Raw genomic sequence first — 19316 nt, 5'->3', positions numbered from 1 at the left:
ATACATTGCTCCTCCTGTATCATACCTATTCTATTCTTAGTGAGATCACTGGATTCCAAATCGCAACAGCATGCTTTATTTCTGCAATAATTTAGCAGAGACAAATCCAGTGCTACATGGAAAGATGCTTATTATCTCCTGCACCTCTGCCTCTCACTCATCTAGCCCTTTTTCCAACATCTATGACAAAAGTATCTCCCTCCTCCCCCGTCTGTTTTGCTCAACAAGCCACTGTAGAAAAAGCAGTGAACTGAGAACTGCAGTGCAGAGACTTGGCCCCAGGGTTGTTGCTAATCTTGAGTTAATTAGACTTTGAATTTGTACCTTAACTGCTTTGGGCCTCCATTTCCTCATATATAAAATGAGGGAGTTGCAACAGATGATAATTATAAAAAAATAAAATAAAAGTTTTTATTAAGCTTTCACCATATGCAAGGAACTATGCTTTGTGCTTTATATACATTATCTCATTTAATTTTAATCCTCCAAACTAGTTTATAAGGTGTATCAGTCAGCGTCCAGCAGGAAACAGATGGTACATATCAAACTGAGTAATTTGAGGAGTGCTTCATAAAGGAACTGTATTAAAAAGGTGTGAGCAGGGTGTTAGGAAACCACAAGGGATGGTGCAGTGCCCAAGGCTAGCAACGGAGAGGGAAGTGACTGACTACCTGAACCCAGAGAGCTCTGTGGAGAAGGCTGCTGGGGCTATGGCTGGGCTGCAGCCAGCCCACAGGGACCCTGGAATCAACACTCAGACCTCACTCTACCCATTCTGGGCACACCCAACAGGAATCAGGGGCCAAGGTAGCCCTCTAAAACTGTTCATACCAGCTTCCAGGACCACCGAATGGGATGGAGAAAGTGAAGAGTAGATCTGGAGGGATCAACAGGAGATATCCAGTAATACTCAGTATAGTTATTCTGATTTATACATGAGATTACTAAGGGTCAAAGAGGTTAGTGCCTTACTTAAAGTTACACGGTTGACACAGAACAGGACCAGGATTCAGCCCCTTCCTGTCAGACTCCAGAGCCTGGGCTCCTGACTACTTCTCAGCCTGGGAGTCCCTTTTTGTACTTCCAGAGTTAGAAACAGCTTCCAAAGCGATCTAATTCAACCATCTCCCTTTAAGATGCTTGAACGAGATGTCTTTCCATTTAGGATTCGAGCCTTGCAGAGACCTCAAGTCACCTTTGAAAAGCTAGTGATCTTCCTATTCCTATACTTATAGTTTATACTCTGACATGTAGTTTTGATTTAGAACCCCGAGCAAGACCCTGGTATGGACGAAGTTGTTAGACAGTCAAAGGAAGAGAATAGCATTTTTAAAATTATATATATGAAAAAATTTCTTTCTTCTGACATGTTTTCGAAATCAAGCATAATTAAAGGATTTTCCTTTTCCAAAGAGTAATGGACTGTATAGTGTGGGGAATGGAAAGGGGATAAACTGATGATTAGACTTGCCTATTTCTCATGATGGAATTAGAATACAGCCCAAGACTATGCTAAGTGTTTCAGAAGACCGTGGAAAAAGTGAGCAGAATGGAAGATTTTTAAATGAAGTGAAACCAAAAACTAGGATTAAGCATATTCTGAAATATCCCTGTGAGGGCCCTTAAGATAAGAAAAGCAAAGGAAATTCTCATACAGTGAATAGTCAGATTGTTAGTTACTCCTTGCATGAGAATTAAATTTGCTTAAGAGGGAAGACTGTAGTAATTATCTGAGGTCAAGGGGCCCATCCCCAATCTGTCTGCTCCCTTGTCAAATAGAGATAAAAGTCCCACTCAGGACTCTCAGTACTGGGGAACTCTCCCTGCACAAGCATTTCCTGACCTACAAACAGGTTATTGTCCCAGAAAATCAGTAATTCAGTTGTTGGGAATATGAAACAAATCTTCTAGAAGCCAGGATGTTATAAAGTGTGACTCAGGGCTTGACCAGTCCTCAACACCCATTTAAACCCAGAATCTAATTCAACTAGCGTTGCAAATGTACTTCCTGGGATGAAGCAAAAAGGCAAGTGACAACATTGGGAGCTTGGCCTGGCCCCATCCCAGGTCAAGTCCTGTACCTGTTTTCAGTGTCTCTCAGAGGTCACAACTCAAGCACCTTAAGGCTGAGGCAAGAATGGAAGCTTGAGTTTCACACAGGCTGGAGTGGCAGATTGGTCAGCTGTCTCTTACTAACAGGGCTTGAGAAGACTGCTGTGGGTGAACAGTGAGTGTTTTGGCCTAGATACACCTCACCTTGAACTCAAATGTCTTTTTGTTTTTCTTTCTTTCTTTTTTTTTTCTATTTTTAACACCAGAGTAGGTGATCTATCATTTATTCCACCTTTTAAAGTAGAATATTTACATTTTTGTTTTGATCACTTGACAAACTTCTCAATTTTAGCAGACCATCTGCCCACGAGTAATGAGGTGTTACGAGTGAAGAAAAGGGGCATTTTAGTAACTTTTCAAAATACTGAACTCTTTTCAGAATACTCTCAAGAGAAAAAGTTCAGTTCAGGACTCAGTTTTAACTAGCTGGTTAGTCATAAGAAATCTCTAAAAAACCGGGATATGGGACATCTTTTCCAAGAAAAGTGACTTTCCTGCCACTTGAACCACAGCTATACAGGGTTTAGATTGTTAGATAATCAGCCGCAGCTTCATCAGGACTTGGTAGTGAGTGAAAATGGGGTTAGGACAGAATGAGGGGAAAGAGATTCCAGTGAGTCCTGCTGAACCACTGCTAAGAGTTCTCTCTTTTCAAACAAGCTCTGGGTGTAAAAAAGTCATCTACTTGTTGAGAGATTGGGGGGTGAAATGGGCTCATATGTAGGCCTTCCAAAGATAAAGAACTGTGAACTTACCCTGAATTCCCTTGCAAATTAACTTTGGTTTAGTAAGTTTGCTGGTAACTTCCCCAGACTGGGGAAATGGAAATAGGCATAAAGTGGCATCTAATAAAGCTATCTTTTAGGATAAATGAGTGTGTGGGGGGAGGTGGAGAAGGAAGAAGATAAGAGGTGAGGGAGGAAAAATGAGGGAAGGAAGGAAAAATGGAAAGGAAGTAAAGAGAGAGCATTCTGCCAGTTGACTTCATTTCCACACGAATCCACCCACTCTGAGCTTCTGTTGTTGCTTTGTTTATGCAAAGTTAGCAGGGCTAAGACAGAGTGAAGGGCTGAGAGATCCACGCTGAAGAAGGCAAAAATAATTTTTAAAATGTAAATGCAACACACACACACACACACACACACACACACACACACACACACACACACGTTTGGACCCGGGCAATCCCAGCCTCAGACTTTGAAATGAAAACACGCTGAGGAGGGGTAAGTGGGAGGCCCAGCGGCAGCGGGGAGCGTCGTCGGTGACCGAGGGAGCTCTGCTGAATATCAGGTTCGGATTAGTGACAACTCAGAAGTCACGCAGGCGGTTGGGGGAGGGAAGTTTGCCAAGGTCTGTGAACCCCACGGAAGAGAGCAGCTTCCCCAGGCGCCGGGCGGAGCCGGGCGTACCCAGAGAGACCTCTGTCCCGGCCGGAGCGCGCACACCCTGTCCAGAGATTGAGTTTGTCAGCGATCATAAAATGGGAATTGATTATTCCAGCCACCATTGATTAGGGAAGAATGCTTACTGCAGCAGCGGGGGAAAGGTTAAGAGGAAATTGACCTTCTTCTTAGGTGACATAAAGTCATTAGGTAAATGAGATATTCACACAGGAGTTTTAAAAGGTCATGCTCAATTTTTATTTGTAGCCTGAAGAATCAACCTGGCGCGCGGCTTAGGGCAGGGACCCCGGTCTTCTGGACGAGTGGACCCACAGGACGAGAACTCTCGCAGCGCTGGGCAGGGTGGGGAGTGGGTTATTGTGTTGGGAGGATCATGTTGGAGTTGGCCGGGGGTCTGGGGGCCCACGAGCCTTGTCCCTCCTGCCTGACCTGCGTGTGCCGTTTCTGTGTCTGTGTGCGTGCCTGTACCCCTGTGGAGGTCTGTGCTTCGCGCCGGGCTCTCCTCGGCTGCTTTCACCGGCCAGCGAAGGCATGTCGGGCAGACCAAAGACGGACAATTAAAAACCCTCACCCTACCAGAGCCGGCCACGTCTCACCCAGAGTGAAAGTGTGTATGTGTGTGTTTAAGGAGGGAGAGAGAGAGATGTATTTATGCACATATTTATCCCTCTAATTATAGGAATTAATCCTCTTACGACTAAAAGGTAACGTCGAAGGACGTCCCTTTGATGTGGAAAAGCATCATTTGTGACTCACATTCAGACTGATTAAGGAATAATTGTTGTTAAACGCTTTACAAGAGGAGAGTGTTTAATTGAGGGGCATTCGTAATTTTACGGCTTAGCACAAAATTAAACGTAATTAAAAACTCAGAAATTCCAACTGATTTTCCAATTATTTTTATTGTCTGAGCTAATTGTTACACAAGGGTATCACTTCTCCCCAAAGGCATTAAAGAAAAAAAGGCAACAGTACCTTTCCCAGATTTTCGCCGAGAGGATTCGGAGCTTTCTCCAGGTACAGGCCAGGTAGAGGTCCTTCCTCCCTTCCCTCCTCCCTGCGTCCGCGCCTCACGCCCCTCCCTCCCCCACTGTAATTAAGCGTTTCAGCCGCTCTCCCCTTTCTCTGAGTTCCTGCAACACCTTGGGATGTGAGAAAGTGATGGCAGTTCTCTTCTGCAGATCATTACAGCGAAACTGGAAGTATCTGTAGAAGGCTGATGAATTTCTTGAAGTAACACTTGTCATGCATGGCGGAGAGATTAAAAAAACCTAAGTAAACACAACTCTCTGGGGGCGATCCCTCGATGCCTGTGCCTTCGAGTGTGTGGCAGGAGGGAGGTAACACGCAAACACGGACTGGGAGATGTTTATAAACGTGCGCATGAAGACACACACATGCACGCAGCAAACTTTCCTTTGCTGTTTGTTTGTTTGTTTGTTTGTTTGTTTGTTTGTTTGTTTGTTTTGAGGGAAAGATGAGTATGGAAAAGCTTCTCAGGTGGATTCTAGATTTTTTTCCCCCTAATGCTGGGATTGAGGGCACAAAGCCAAGCTATCTTTGTATGAGTCGCTCCTCCTAATGTCCATACAGATTTATTTAAATACAACATAAGGTTTATAAAAAGTGCTTCAGCGTTATGGAAATGAAAATGCATCCTTACAGCTCACCCAGAAGTGGCCCTGTCTTTCCTATCAGACTTGGAGGGAATCCTAGAAAAATAAAAATAAAAAAGCATAAAATTAGGCAAAATGTGAATTTATAAATTTCAATTAGTTTAGACTGAGTGTGGAGCGGTGGAATGTTTGCGTTTCAATAAGTGTCTTAATTTCTCTGTGATTGTTAGGCTAGAGACTTCAGGGGATTCAAGCTTTCTATCTGGCTTTCCCATCCACCACTGCCACCATCACCACCACCGCCACCACCACCACGCCCCCCCATAAAATAAATGATTGCCTCTGATCTGACGTGCCAGGTGAAAATGGGTAGAATTAAAACTGTCAGTTCTCCTTCCAACTTGTGTCTTTTGATTGAGTTCAAAAGCTTTTAAAGGTAAAACGTGCCGATCATTTATATGTATTATTTCTTTTTCTCCTATCACAGCTTCTAAGTAAAAGAAAGAAAATGTATTTATATTTTCAAATTCATTTTCCCTGGAAGATTTCAGTCTTCCAGGTAATTTGATGATGGACTCTGACACGTGGGAGAACGCCTGCCCGGCAACAGCCCAGTTTACACAAGAGTGCGCTAAGGAGGTACATTGAAGTCCGGTTTTTCCATTTTTCTACCTAACTGGTTTATGTGGAGCTGAGATGTGGGTATTTAAACCTGAAGCTTTCCAAATACTACAATACTATTTCGGAGAAAAGGCTAGAGTAGGCAGAGTTGGGAAGAAAGGAGGAAGGCTCCCTTTGAAAGTTAGAAATGGTGAAAAAGACATGTAATCCGATGTGGAAAATTGAGTAAAAGAGGCAGTGCACACTTTAGCTTAGGCAAAGATTGCTGAGTCCTTTGAAGAAACTGACATGGATTTTCCAGAGATGGGAGGAAAGAGAGAGATGGGGTGGGGGTGGGGGAATCCTAGGGTGGGCATTTTATGTAAATGAGTAAATTCGAAATGTAGTACAAATCCAGTATAGTAAAACTGACAGTTCTGACAGTATTGACAACATAAATATATGTTTGAACACTGCACTTTCAGACACTTAACCGATGAAGCAATAAAAAAATTCGACTACAATATTTCAAATAATCGACATTGATGTTTTGATACATCATTTTTATACTCTGAATCGATTTATCACTCTGAGGCTGGTCAATTTTAAGTAAAAATGGGCTGCAATTATTTGCACCATGGCTAATGATGACCTAATAACAGTCCTCAATTAATTACACCCATACTGTGCTTTCTTCCTTTGGGGTTGGGGGGTTGGGGGGAGGCAATTCTTGAGGAACAAAACCTATGATTGTGTCATTCCCCCCCTCCTTTCTATTCCGTTTTTGAGATTATGGGGAGGGGGTAGAATTTCAGAATTAGGAAGGGGTCTTTGGTGATCAGAGACACTGAAGGCTGAGGTCCCCATTTCAAGTAGCCACCAGGTCTGTATTGGAATATGGTTCTCACTTTGCCAGGTCGAAACTAAATTTCAGAAAATGCAATCAGAAAGTTGAGTGACTCTAAATCTCCCCAGGCCCCATATTCTTTCCTCTGTTTCAAGGAGTAGATGGAAGATAATTGCTCAAAGGGAGAACTGAAGATTTCCCTAAGGCTCAGAGTATGGTGTGTGTCTGGGGGGGAGGAGGGAGAATAAGAATTTTAAGAGAGTATCTAAAGCACCCAGTTGAAGTTGAATCTCTTCTTCCTCCTCGATCATCGCCTGGGATCCCTCTCCACACCCCGCTGAGGATTTATAGGCTACTGGTTAAAAGCAAACAAACAACAAAAAAGCCACAGTAAGAAAGAAGACAAATCTCTTCGAGAGAGGAAGGAGGATGTTGGTGAGTACTGCATCCTCAAGCCTGCCTTCCTGCAGTTTCTAAGTGTTGGCTGTCTCCTCTCTGCCCGGTGGGCTCTCCAAAGCATTCGCTCACTCCCACTTTTCTTTCCCACTCCTCTCCAAATTTGGTGTGGTAGTGAGGGGTGAGGGGAGGATAAAGCTAGCTCATTTTGAAAAAGAAATCCCAGACAGGCCCAGGATACAACTCGAGCAGCGCATTGTGATGTAGGATCCCGCAGGCAGGATACCGTGTTGGGCTTGGGGGTGGAGAGCAAGTGCCCAGTTCTCTCCCAAAGGCCAGGCGCCAGCTGCTGCTCCCACCCCTGCGAAGCTCCGACCCTTTCTTAAACTCGCACTGAGCCTCGGCCTCCTGACCTAAAACTTAGCTGGTCTCCACTAGTCAGGATTCCAGTGTCTGATTTCTTTCCTCCAAACTTCCACAAATGCAGTTTTAATCCCCTCCAAACCACCGCCAGCTGAGACGCTGGGAAGTAAGCAACATGTTAAACAACATTAAGATGCTAATTGAAGACATAGGTGGCAAGTGACCCATATTGGGTGAAGGTAGGAGCCCTACAGAGCATCACCTAGTTCCGAGGGTATCAGCCTCTGACTGGGTCGTTCCAAAGCCATCTGCGCTGGGAGTAGGGGTGAGAGCTAGAAGAGGGGCAGCAGGAGGAAAGAAAAGGGATGGGATCAAGATAGCGGACAGAAGAAACTAGAGAAAGAGAAGGAGAGAGGAAGGAAGGGAGAAAGAAAGGGAGCGCGGGAAGGAGCCAGAAACTGCGAGAGCAAGCGCACGTCGTGTTTGGAGCCCCGCCAGATAGCGCTAGAGGGCTATTTATTGAAATACTTTTGCTTCTGCAAGATAGTGAAGCAGCTAAAATTGGGAGAAATAAGACATAAGAGAGAGTAAAAGGAAAGAAAATACAATGATTCTACCGCATCTTAGTTAAGAGAATAAATTGTGGGGTACTTTCATGTTATTAATGGGGGTGGGGGGAATACATGGTAGAAAGCCTAAGTGAGGAAAGGACCAAAAAACAAACAAACAAACAAACAAAGGTTCCCTTCTATCTCTTGATCCCACCTAGGAAGAGAGTGAGCAAAGTTAACAGGTAAGAAAGGAAGTGTAATTCTTCCTAGTCCAACTTTCAGAGCTGCTGGTACATGGCTGGGAAGGTCAAGAACAGTTCACAAGGATGAGCTGAGGTTTATAGAGAAGAGATATTTTTAAAGTAATAGATGGCTGCAAGGGAATGGGGGAGGGAGAAGCAAACACATTATTGGAACCGCCAAATAAAATATATATCAAAAATTCCAACTGTCAGCCAGCAGGTCTGGAGCAGAAGAGAGTCCCTCTGCCTTTGTCCCAGTGATGCTGGGCTCAAGGCTCTTTCTGCAGGGCTGCAATCAAACTCCTTGAATAACAATTTATAAATACTCTGGGAAGCTTGGAGAAAAGAGCTAGACTACAAAAATTCACTGTTGCGTTCAGAATCCAAAGAACAGTGAAACAGATGGAGACACAAGACCTAGTGGCAAAGGTGGTGTCCAAAGCGAGTGAGGAAGAAGAATACATTCTGATCCTCTTTACTTGCTCAGGTCAGTAATGCAAGAAAGAAAACTTCTTTCAAATAATACTTCAAAGTATTGATTTTGTTTTATTCTAAAAGCTCTAGCATCTCACACATCTAGCTTCTCATTTAAAATTGCACATTCCTTTTACCTGAAACATTTTGTTTGAATCAAAGTAGTAATATCTTTCCTTCAAACCAGCAAACAGAACCTCCACAAATAAAAACTAACCTTAAAGAGGAAAAAAAAAAAATCTGCTTAACCCAAAATACTCCAGTTCAAAACATTAACTGAAGTTACAAATAAGATTAAGGTTGGATTTATTTGCTCCTCTAGCAAGCCGCCAATTATTCTAACTATTGTAAGAAGACAAAAAGGATTTAAACCCAGCGATTTTAATACACAGATTAACACTTCAGACCTCACAATTCTGAGGAATTTGGAGTTATCTGTGCTGAGGACCTATAACTTTCCAGGAAAAAAAAAAAAAAAGATGAAACTGGCACACAGGCTTTTTAAGGAAGGTGGGCAAATTCACCTAAAATAGAGTCTAGGTTCATAAATGCTCATTTCAAATTAAGTACTCTCCATAAAGCCAATACCCTTTAAATTGGGTAACTGTAGTGGGATTCATTTTTTTTTTTTATTTTTAAATGTTACCTATAATAGCATTCCATGTTGAAACAAAAAAGAAAAGGAAAAATAGAAAAGAAGCAGTTCTCAGAAGTCTTTGGGATGCTTCAATAAGAAAGAAGTGATTAAAAACAGACTAGACTCTTAAATTTGAGAGGCCCCATCCCCCCCTCCTATTCACCCCCACCCGATCAGGTCCCCTCCCTTTCACCTCTTTTTTTATGCAGTGCCCCACCCCCACTCCAGAGCTAAGTAGCAGATTTGGGATTCTGAAGAAATAGGTTTCAGCATCCATATTTGTTCTGGGGCACTTGTAAAATGCGATTTGTAGAGGGTCTTTAGCCTTCTGATTGTCTTTGAATTGTTTTTACTGAAACAGATCTTTTGCAGTTAATGAGTCCCCACGCAGCTGGACAGCTCCTCTCGGACACTGAGAACTCTAACCCCAAAATGACCCCAATTTGACACCGCAAGATGAAATTTTACCGCCTGTTAAAACCATTTCCAGCCTGGGCGAAAGGAGCTGACTGTTGACGGAGGTGTGTGCCGCCTCCTCGCGACCCCTATCTCGTGCCTGTCTCCTGGGCCTGCCCCACCTACTTTTCCTTCACCCCAAATGTGGAAGAACATATGAGCCATGCAGCCTGGATGGGGGTGCAGAGGCTGAGACTGGAGCATCAGGAACGTAATATCAGGCTAGAAGTCAGAAAGTGTGTGCACCCCACTGCTTTGGAATCGCTTCTATCGGACTGGCAAAATTGGAGGAGGTAGGGAGAGATCAGGAAGTTCTTAAATGGTTTTCAGCTCTGTTAATAAAATACCAGCAAGTTGGTGATTAAAAGTAATAATCTTTGAATTCATCAAATTGGCCAAGAACCGACGCCCTGAATCACCTCCAACTTGATCTTGTGTGTAACCTACTGCACTGCGATGCTATTTTACACTTACAGTTTCATAAATGACATGCAACTAGGTAAGTGAATCTCTTTAGTCGCGTGAAATTCGGGGTTCTCCCCTTAGGCAGTTGGTGAAATTTTAAATGATGCAAATCTTCCTCCATTAGGGCTTCATTTTTAACACTCTCACACTTCTTAACTGAAGACTTTGGAGTTAAAGATGATTGCGGGTTTTTTCTTTGACTCTATCTTGAAATGTCCTATTTCTCTCTCCCTCCTACATCAACCAGATTGTCCTTGTAGTTTGCTTTAATGTATTCAATACAATGCAAAAGAAGTTACAGAATATTAGAAAGTATGGAAGAAAGGAGTTCAGGTTAAAATGACTTCTGCATCGCCCAAAGGATTAAAACACATGAAAATTGACTTCAAGCTTTTTTTTCTTTTGTGAAACCCAAGATTATTATGGAATTATCAACCCATTATTAGTTTAACGACTGCCTGAAAATACAGAAATCATCAATCGCTTTGAATTGTTTTTACTCTGATGCACTGCCACGAAAGGAATTTGTGTATTTTTTAATACTAGTGAAGTTTTTCAAATAAAGGCTGTGGGGAATGCTAACTCACTTCACAGTACCACTATGAAAAAACGCGGCGGTAAAAGCTGCAGAAGGTAGCAACGTTGACTGTTTCAAGTCTGCAGTGTAGAGGTTTGGTTCGAAGTTGATCTTCTACAAAAGGAGCATTTATCAAGGAAATTGAGTTTCTTTTTAAAAAGAGAAGTAATTGGCACTTACTATACAGGCTATTTAAAACAACAATAACCCTACTGGCGACAATACATACGCAATATTGAAAATATGAACAACTAAAAATCACTATAAACTCAGCGGCGCTGCACGGGGAACTCGGATCCAGCAATTTCAAGATCTCTAGTAGAAAACGCTCCGCAGGCGAGACCAGATTGTTATTTTTCTCTCATCCCTCCCCCCGGCTAAGCTGAATTCACGTAACTGCCGCTTGAAATAAAATTCTGCAAGACAACTTTTTTCTTTTGTGTCTTCTTTCCTTTTCTACTCACCTTTTCTTACATGTCGACGAGCAATTCAGCAACAAATAAGGAGGATGCTTTTAATCTTGGAGTTCTTCTAGGGAAAAAATGGAAGGGGGATGGACCCCCCCACACACACAACCTGCAGGTTTCATACCCTTTGGATCATACAGGCTTGAAGCCCAGCGTAAAAGTGCAGGAAATCTGGTCTAGACTCTCCTCTCCGAAGCTCCCAGCGCCTGGCCGTCCCTGCTCTGGTCAACTCGGCAAATACCTCGCAGTCCGCAGCCCCACTCCCTGGCGTCGCACTACCCTCGCCTCTGCCAGCCCCTCTGCACTATCTTTATATGTGAGGGCCGATTTCCCGCAGACATCATTGTTATGATGGCTCATTTAATCAAACTGTTTAATTGCTCTGGTAATCACTATCATCATCACAGGTGCTCAATCATTCATTATTTTTGGAGGGCTTTATTGACCTCCGGAGCTCATTCCCCAGCCCTATTAAAACGGGGCCAAATTTCTCCGACTTAGCTTGGAGTCTCAGCAGGCTGCGATCTAAGCTGAGTTGAGTGTTGCCTGAAAGCTTACAGTGAAGCAGAGAAGATGGAAAGCCTCCCCCCCCCCCGCCCCGCGCGCGCCCCAAGCTCATCTGCGCGTCTCTCTCTCTCTCTCTCTCTCTCTCTCTCTCTCTCTCTCACACACACACACACACACACACACACACACACACACACACACTTTATTTTCCCTGTGCTTCCCATCCCCCGGGAAGTCGGGTCAAAGTCGCGCGCGTAGAATACCCTACTTTCTACTCTCCAGAATGAATTCAAAGTTGGAGAGGGAATCGGCTGTTGAGGAACAGTCTGTTTTCGATTCTCTGGGTCAGGGACCATGAACCGGGCAAGAGCGAGGAGCTAGGGAGAGGGTGCTCTCGGAGCACGCAGCGCCGGACTGCTGGGCAGGCAGGAGCCGGGGGGGGGGGGGGGCCGAGGGGGGGCAGCTGCGCAGCGCGCGCAGGGTGACCATAACTCCGCCCCCAGCTCCAGGCTCGGAGTGATTGACGCATGGCCACCGGGAAACCCTCGGCTTCGAGGTGAGGCTGGGTGCAGCTCCAGCCAGGGATTGGGTGACACCGGCCAGAACTACTTTCTACACAAACCATGAGTGATATTTACCTTCCTCCCCACCTCACTCTTCTTTTCCTTTTTGGAAAAGTTCATTCAGAGTCGGCCGGTCTTCCCTATGCCGCGGAATTCCCCGGTACAATTAACACAACCATTAGCTGGCATTACCACGCTCCGGCTTCTGCACCCTGGGCGACCACAACAAAGCTGGGCAGGGAATACCGGCCAATTCTCCTTGCAAGGCATCTTATCTCTCTCCCTGTCTCTCGTGCTTCCCAGCTCTAAGTGAGATCCACTCCGGAGGCGCACACTACAGGCGCGCGCGCGCGCTCACACACACACACACACACACACACACACACACCCTTTTGGCGACATCAGACAACATCAAACACCCAAACGACTCCTCCCCACTTCCTCCCTCCCAATTCCACCGCGGCCCCCAGAGACTCTCCAGGGTGGCCCTTGTCCACACCGCTAGAAGAGAGTGCTGTCTGAGTTAAGCTGATCTCATCTTGTCCTGTAAAAATTAAATTTTGACAACAGGGGTACTGGATGTGCACAGGGAAGAAAGTACCACTTGAAAAAAACAAACAACAAAACTATAGCTCCGCAGTAGTACGGTTTGCAGAGCCTGCTGCCCCTGATGTTAGCAGAAAGCCTTCAGGGGCGCAGTAATCGGCTGGCAGAGGAGTGGGGGCCCGCGAAATTAAAAGAAACAAAAGCAAGAGCGCCATGCCAAACGTCCCCGACACGACCCCATTAGGCTTGAGCCCTGTGTAATGGGAAAATAGACTAGAAGTAAGTTTGAAAAAAAATCTATAAGATCTGAGGCTGTACCGTACTTTCCCTGTGGTTTTCTGCAGTTTTCCTCTCTGCGCTCTCCCTGTCCTCTTCATTCTCTCCCTCTTTCCTCGCTCGCGCGCGCCCGCCCTCGTGCGCGCGCACCGATCCGCGCGCGCGCGCGTACACACACACACACACACACACACACACAGTCCTCTTCCTCCGACTTCCCCCCCCCCCCCGCCGCCCCCCTCCCGCCGCCCCCCTCCCCGGCTGTCCCCGCGGAGGAGCAGGCTCGCTGATTTGCTCGGGTCTGCCAGGCTCCTACCTCCCCTCCCCCCCACCCCCCGTCTCCCCCGCCCCCCCAGCCTGGGCCGTCCGATCGCACTCGCTGCATATCAGAGGCTCGGCGCGGCGCGCTCCTCCTCGCTCCCGCTCCCCACTCCCGGGATGTGTCTCCGCCGTACGACGGGCTATGGCCACCACGACTTCCGGGTTCCGTCATTTCGTTCTCCCGCCGCCGACCCGCGCCGCCAAACTGAGGCTCTTCTATAAGCCAGGCAGCAGCCAACCTGCCAACACCTACTGACACTCACTCATCTCCCAGAGAGAGAAAGAGAGCGCGAGAGAGCGAGCGCGAGAGAGCGAGCGCGAGTGAGAGCGAGCGAGCGAGAAAGAGAGAGAGGGAGAGACAAAATACCTACCAGGAAAGGGGGGGAGGAAGTCCAATTTTTGCAAACTATTCATTTTTTTTTCTTGATTTTTCCCCTCTGCTTTCTTTGAACGATACTTTAAAGAGAGAGGATCATATTATAGATACCGCGGGGGCCAAGCTAAAAGAGGGGGGGAGGGGGGAGGAAAAAAATTCAAGAAGCAGAAACCCCTCGCGGAGTTTTACTGGAAGAAAAAAAACGGGTCTGAAAGATTCCTCCTCTTCATCATCATCAACCATCATTCATTCACTACCTTGACATTCCGGGCTTTGATTGACAGCTGGAGTGGCAAAAAGCCATGAAACACGACAGTTCGGTTACATGTGGGCTGCTGACGGGCCGCTCGTAACCTTCAGTTCGGGGGCTTGACAATTTTTTTTCTTCTTTTTCTTCTTTTTCTTTTCTTTCTTTTTTTTTTTTTTCCAACTGAGGGGAAGAGAAGAGAAAGAGGGGGAAAGGAGGACCGAAAAGGAGGAGGAGGGGAGGGGGGAGGAGGAGGAGGTGGAGGAGGAGGAGGAAGATCAGGAGGAGGAGGAAGAAGAGGAAAAAAGAGAAAAAGAAGAAATATCACAGAAAAAAAAAACTCTTCGTTGTCTTGCCTGGGCTTTTTTTTTCCCCTAAAAATAACATATTGGAGAATTGGGAGAAGTCTTTTTGGTTTGGAAAAAAAAAAGGAATCTTCAGCCTAGATCACTTTCTTATCCGGACTGGGATATTAAATATACGACACATCCAGGAGTTTATTGGAGCGCAGACTGATGGCGCAAAGGGTAGGTTTAAATCTCCAACACTTACCTAGATATAAATCCTCTCCTAAGAGGGGCCTGTCCCGATGCCTCCTCTCCCTTCAACGCTGCTGCTGCTCGCTGCTTGATGATGGCGGCCAGTATTTAAAAAAATAGCAGCAAAATTATTCATCGGCTTTTCCCCCCCGTGCCTCTGCGTGTGTGCGAGTGTGTGTGTGCGTGCGTGTGTGCGTGTCTGGGCGCGCGTGTTCCAGCGCTGTGCGAGCGAGCGGGCGGGCGGCGAGTGCGTGTGAGTGGTGTGTGTGCGTGTGCAATTGTTACACGCTTTCGCCTCGCTCCAGCTTTTACCCCAGCAGCGCGATTCCCCCGGTTCTCCTGCTGCCGCCGCTGCCGCTGCTGCGCCGCTGCCGCCGCTGCTCCCGCGGCTCAGGGCGGGCACGGGCTGCGTAGGAGCCGCCGCCGCCGCCGGGGCCGCCGCTGGGGCCGCGCTGCCGCAGCCGCTGCGCCGCCGCCTAGACTAGCCTGGGCTGCTTGTTTTGTCTCTGAAATTGACAAGGACGCAGGGAATCCGCTGCTAAATAATGTTTCTGGTAACTTTCACGTTATTCCCCCCTCCCCTCCGCTCCCTGCCCCCGGGGAGGCACTGGCCCCAGTCTTCCCTCGTCCTCGGCGTTCTCCTCCTGATTATTAGCGTTTTTCTTCTCTTTATTTTGTTTCATTTCGCCTTTTGATTTATTGGATCCTCGGGAGGAGGCGAAGGGGGGTTAGGGGTGGGATCCGGGGCTTCCTCCTCACACTAACTCCACTTCTCCCTCGGTTGGCTCGCTACGGTTCTGCTGCCTCCGGCCCGAGCGGGACCTCCCGGCGCCCCCTCAGTCCCTGGCCTCACTGCCCCCTCTCCCTACTCTAAACGCTGCTCTTGGTTCATACTTTTTCATTTTAAAATTTAAAAACATTTTCCCCCGCAACTTTCAACTCGTTGTTTCGGCTGGTTTGGTTTCTGTGTGTTCAACTCGTGCTCGGTACTTTTCTCCTTTCTGACTTTGTTTTTATTTCTCCCTCTCTCTATCTCTCTCTCTCCTGCCTGCCCCCTCTTCCCTTCGTCTCCCCCCCCCAACCTCTATTCCTTTCCCACTTCTCTCCTTGCTCTCTTCTCCCATCTTCTTTTTCTATTCCCCCTCGGCTCTCCCTTACCTCCCGCGCCCCCCCTCCCCCTTGCCGGGTTCCGACAGTACGATGAGCTGCCCCATTACGGCGGGATGGACGGAGTAGGGGTGCCTGCTTCCATGTACGGAGACCCTCATGCGCCGCGGCCGATCCCTCCGGTTCACCACCTGAACCACGGGCCGCCGCTCCACGCCACGCAGCACTACGGCGCGCACGCCCCGCACCCCAATGTCATGCCGGCCAGCATGGGATCCGCTGTCAACGACGCCTTGAAGCGGGACAAGGACGCGATCTACGGGTAAACCAACCCCCCTCCTCCCGACCCAGCATACTGTTTGTGAGTGCGAGTGTGTGTTCGTCTCTGTGGGGGTTGAGGGGATGGTCGACTAAGTGGGGAGTTATTTCTGCGGGGGAGGGGGGCGGGAACCGCTTGCCTTCAGAAAGGACAGAGAAGGGGGCCTGCTCTTCTTTGCCTTAAGTGTAAGTCCCCGAAAGATAAAGCTTCCTCCACCCCCACGGCCCCGTCACTCCGGACCCCACAGCCCAGAGTGACTGAGTCCTGAGAATCTTGCCAGGGCCTTCTCCCCAAGGACGGGATTCCTGGCCAAAGGACGCAGAACTGGTCCTTCCAGGCCCCCTAACAGAGGCCTTGACGAAGGAGAAAGTTTCCTGCCCGTGAGGAGCAACTTTGGGGTTTTTCGTTTGTTTTTGTTTTTGTTTTGGTTTGCTTTTTTTCCTCTTCTCTTCCCTACCGAGAGTCTGGGAGTCACTAAATGCAGCTTGAGCTGGGATCAGGGCTGCTTCTGTCGGCCAGGAAGTCCTAATCACCCACTTCTTAATTCTCTGTAAATAAAGGGGTAGACCTTGAAGTGCAGCGGGGTGGAAGGGACTGCTGCTTGCATAGAGCTGCTCTTAGAAGGAGCGAGGGAGATGGCTGGAAATTACGTATTTTAGGGAACTCGGAGAGGGATGGAGGTGCACGGTCCAGAAGCGTACCGCTGGTGCTCTCCCAGTTGAGAGGAGGTGGGGAAGGCGGCGGTTTGCTGAGGGGAGGGGACGGTGGGTAAACGGCAACAGCGCCTGAAGCCAGAGGCCGCAAGCATCCCGAAGTGCAGCTGAGCCGCCCGGAGGAACACAAAGGGCAGACGCGCACGCACACTTCCAAGTTTTAACACTCGATTTATTTATTTTTGCCTGCTGGAGAAATGTGGTCTTTGGAAGGAAGCTCTTGGGCGTTTAACATTCCTATTATTTTGGCCCCCACACACGGGCTTTACTAGAAGTAGTGCAAACAAGTTTATAAGGCAAGGGGGCGAAAAGGTTGGAAGAGCACTGTCTCCGATTTAGGGTTAGGGAGTACCGCCTCGGGTGTATCGAGAGGTGAAGCCTTCGGCCTCCTTCGGAATAACTATTAATGGAGAGTTAAGGCTTTTCTTTCTTTCTTTCTTTCTTTCTTTCTTTCTTTCTTTCTTTCTTTCTTTCTTTCCTTCTTTCTTTCTTTTTTTTTAATTTCAGAGAGTGTTCCTTTCTTGAGAGGTCAGGGCTGGGTGTCAGGGGGTTGGTTCCGCGGCCTCTGTAGTGTGGGGATTGGGTCTGGATCGACTCCGGGCTCCAGACTGCCTGAGCTGCTTGGATGTTTCATTACTTCCAACTGAGGCTTTTCTTACTTGGCGGGCTGAAGTGGCCAGGGGCTTCTCTGACTAGATCTGAGGGACTCCTGAGCTGAGGGAAAGGGCCAGGCCGATTTTCCTTTCTGTTTCTGGCCCAGGCTCGGCTGGCTAAGGAAGGGTTGTAAAGTGTGATGCGTGCCTGTTTTATTAAAGAAGGAATCCGAACCCTCCAAACTTGTTGATTACAGTTCTTGCTCCTTCCCCTCTGCACCCCGTCTCCGTGTGTGTGTCTCTGCGTGGCGCTGCCCGTTAGGCACCCGTTGTTTCCTCTGTTAGCTCTGGTCTTTGAGAAGTGCGAGCTGGCGACCTGCACTCCCCGGGAACCCGGAGTGGCCGGCGGAGACGTCTGCTCCTCCGACTCCTTCAATGAGGACATCGCGGTCTTCGCCAAGCAGGTCCAACCTTCTTGACCCACTCACCCTCCTGCAGACCCTCACTCCCCCTCCCCTTTCCTCCGAGCTTTACTTGAAAGAGGAGGAAAAGGCAGGGACACCCGATCTGTTCCTCTGGCCCAGTCCGTGCTCTTCGCCTCCTCCCCATCTCTGAGCCTGGAGGCGAATTGGAAGCGGAGATAAATATGGGTGTTTGTTTTTCCCCCCAGCCAGGAATACAGGGGCTCGACCCTCGAATTAAAGTTGACCTGCTCCTAATCTGGGGCTTGGCCTTTTCCCCCGCCTGCAGCTACTTGAACAAGTATTGGGGATAGGGGCTGTGAGGGACCCGAGAGTGCCTGGAAGGGAAGGAAACTGGGCGCCTCATGGGGCGGTCGGCGCGGGGCGCTAAGGTGTGGGAGGTTAAGAGCCACAGCCCCTTAGACGGCTGGATGAGGGGGTACTTGGGGCCAGAGAACGGCCCTGAGTTCGCAACAACAGCTTAGCAGTTCCAGGTGCCCCTTAATGGGGCTAGGAGTAGAAGGCCCCAGTACTTATTCAAAGGAACCCACTAATTTAAGGCACTAGTTTGTTTCATGTATTTTACCAAAGGCCCTCTCCTCTTCTCAGCCACTGCCCTTCCACCATACCCACTCACACGGTTCAGTCCGTGACAGCGTTTTTCTTCTTTTAAGTTGGGGGGGGTCATTCATGTTGACATTCCCTACTTCTTACAGGTTCGTGCTGAAAAGCCCCTTTTTTCCTCAAATCCAGAGCTGGACAATTTGGTAAGGCTCACGGTTTCTTGCCTTTTCCCAGTCTGCTCCCCACCCCCTTTGCCTAGAAGCACCCACTATACCCTGGAGCTCTGGGGAGTTGGAGCAGAGCCCTCTTTTGAACCTCAAGAGCGACTGGGAGGAAGAGGGAACAGCTTAGAGCCCCCGCAAGGACGATGGGAGGTGAGGGGTGGGATGGACGTCAGGGAACTCGGAGGCCAGGGAGCAGCAGGAGGGGACACGGCGCCCAGAGTGTGAGCAGGGGATGAGTCCCAGGTCTCGGCCCCGGGAGCTAGGCTGCGAGAAGTGAGTTATTTCCTCTGTTTGCCAGGGTAGGCAGCCGAGCCCCCGGCAGCTCCCCCGAAGGAAGTCACCGCTGGCTCAGCAGCGGAGGGCGGGCGGGGAGATGGGGGGAGGGAGGTAGGGGGCAGGCGGGCGCAGGCCACTTTTAGGTGTGATTCTTTTGCTAATTTGCACAATTTCAATATTAAAAGTACTTAAATCCGCTTTCAAAGGCCTTGCTTCACCATTCATCTTGAGTATTTCCTTCTTCAGTAAGGACGGATTTCGCTGGGTGTGCTGTTCTAAAAAGCTTTCTCTCTCCGATGAAGCGGATTTTTTTTTTTTTTTTTAATTTGGCCTTAGGTCGCGAGAGGGGACGGTTAAAGACTCAGGCGGAGAAAGAAGGCCTGGCCCTAGGAAAGCAGTTCTTACAAATAGCTCAGTGAACACAGGGGCCAAAGATATTAGATGCTTCGTCTCAGGTTGAGTCAGATTCCTACCC

General features: G+C 47.9%; 1 protein-coding gene across 7 annotated transcripts in view; it reads left to right on the top strand.

Annotated features, from left to right (window-relative positions):
- Positions 1 to 13489: 13489 nt before the first annotated feature.
- MEIS2 (Meis homeobox 2) overlaps positions 13490 to 19316 on the top strand; it is a 203340-nt gene continuing 197513 nt past the window's right edge. For 2 of the 7 annotated variants that reach the window (XM_045816003.2, XM_045816024.2), the window contains exons 1-4: positions 13492 to 14572; positions 15781 to 16013; positions 17639 to 17780; positions 18494 to 18544. In XM_045816003.2, the coding sequence (XP_045671959.1) occupies positions 14561 to 14572; positions 15781 to 16013; positions 17639 to 17780; positions 18494 to 18544 (438 nt within the window). In that variant the 5' untranslated portion in view covers positions 13492 to 14560. Of the gene's footprint in view, positions 14573 to 15018; positions 15139 to 15780; positions 16014 to 17638; positions 17781 to 18493; positions 18545 to 19316 lie in introns of those variants that run through there. The other 5 variants (XM_045815996.2, XM_045816013.2, XM_087859294.1 and 2 more) reach the window with 5 other exon arrangements.

This window comes from Ursus americanus, chromosome 36 (genome assembly GCF_024610735.1).
Source record: "Ursus americanus isolate L20-20 chromosome 36, mUrsAme1.1.p, whole genome shotgun sequence".
Taxonomy (NCBI): domain Eukaryota; kingdom Metazoa; phylum Chordata; class Mammalia; order Carnivora; family Ursidae; genus Ursus; species Ursus americanus.
The sequence above is the reverse complement of the archived record's forward strand: the minus strand, read 5'-3'. Positions and strand labels throughout refer to the sequence as shown.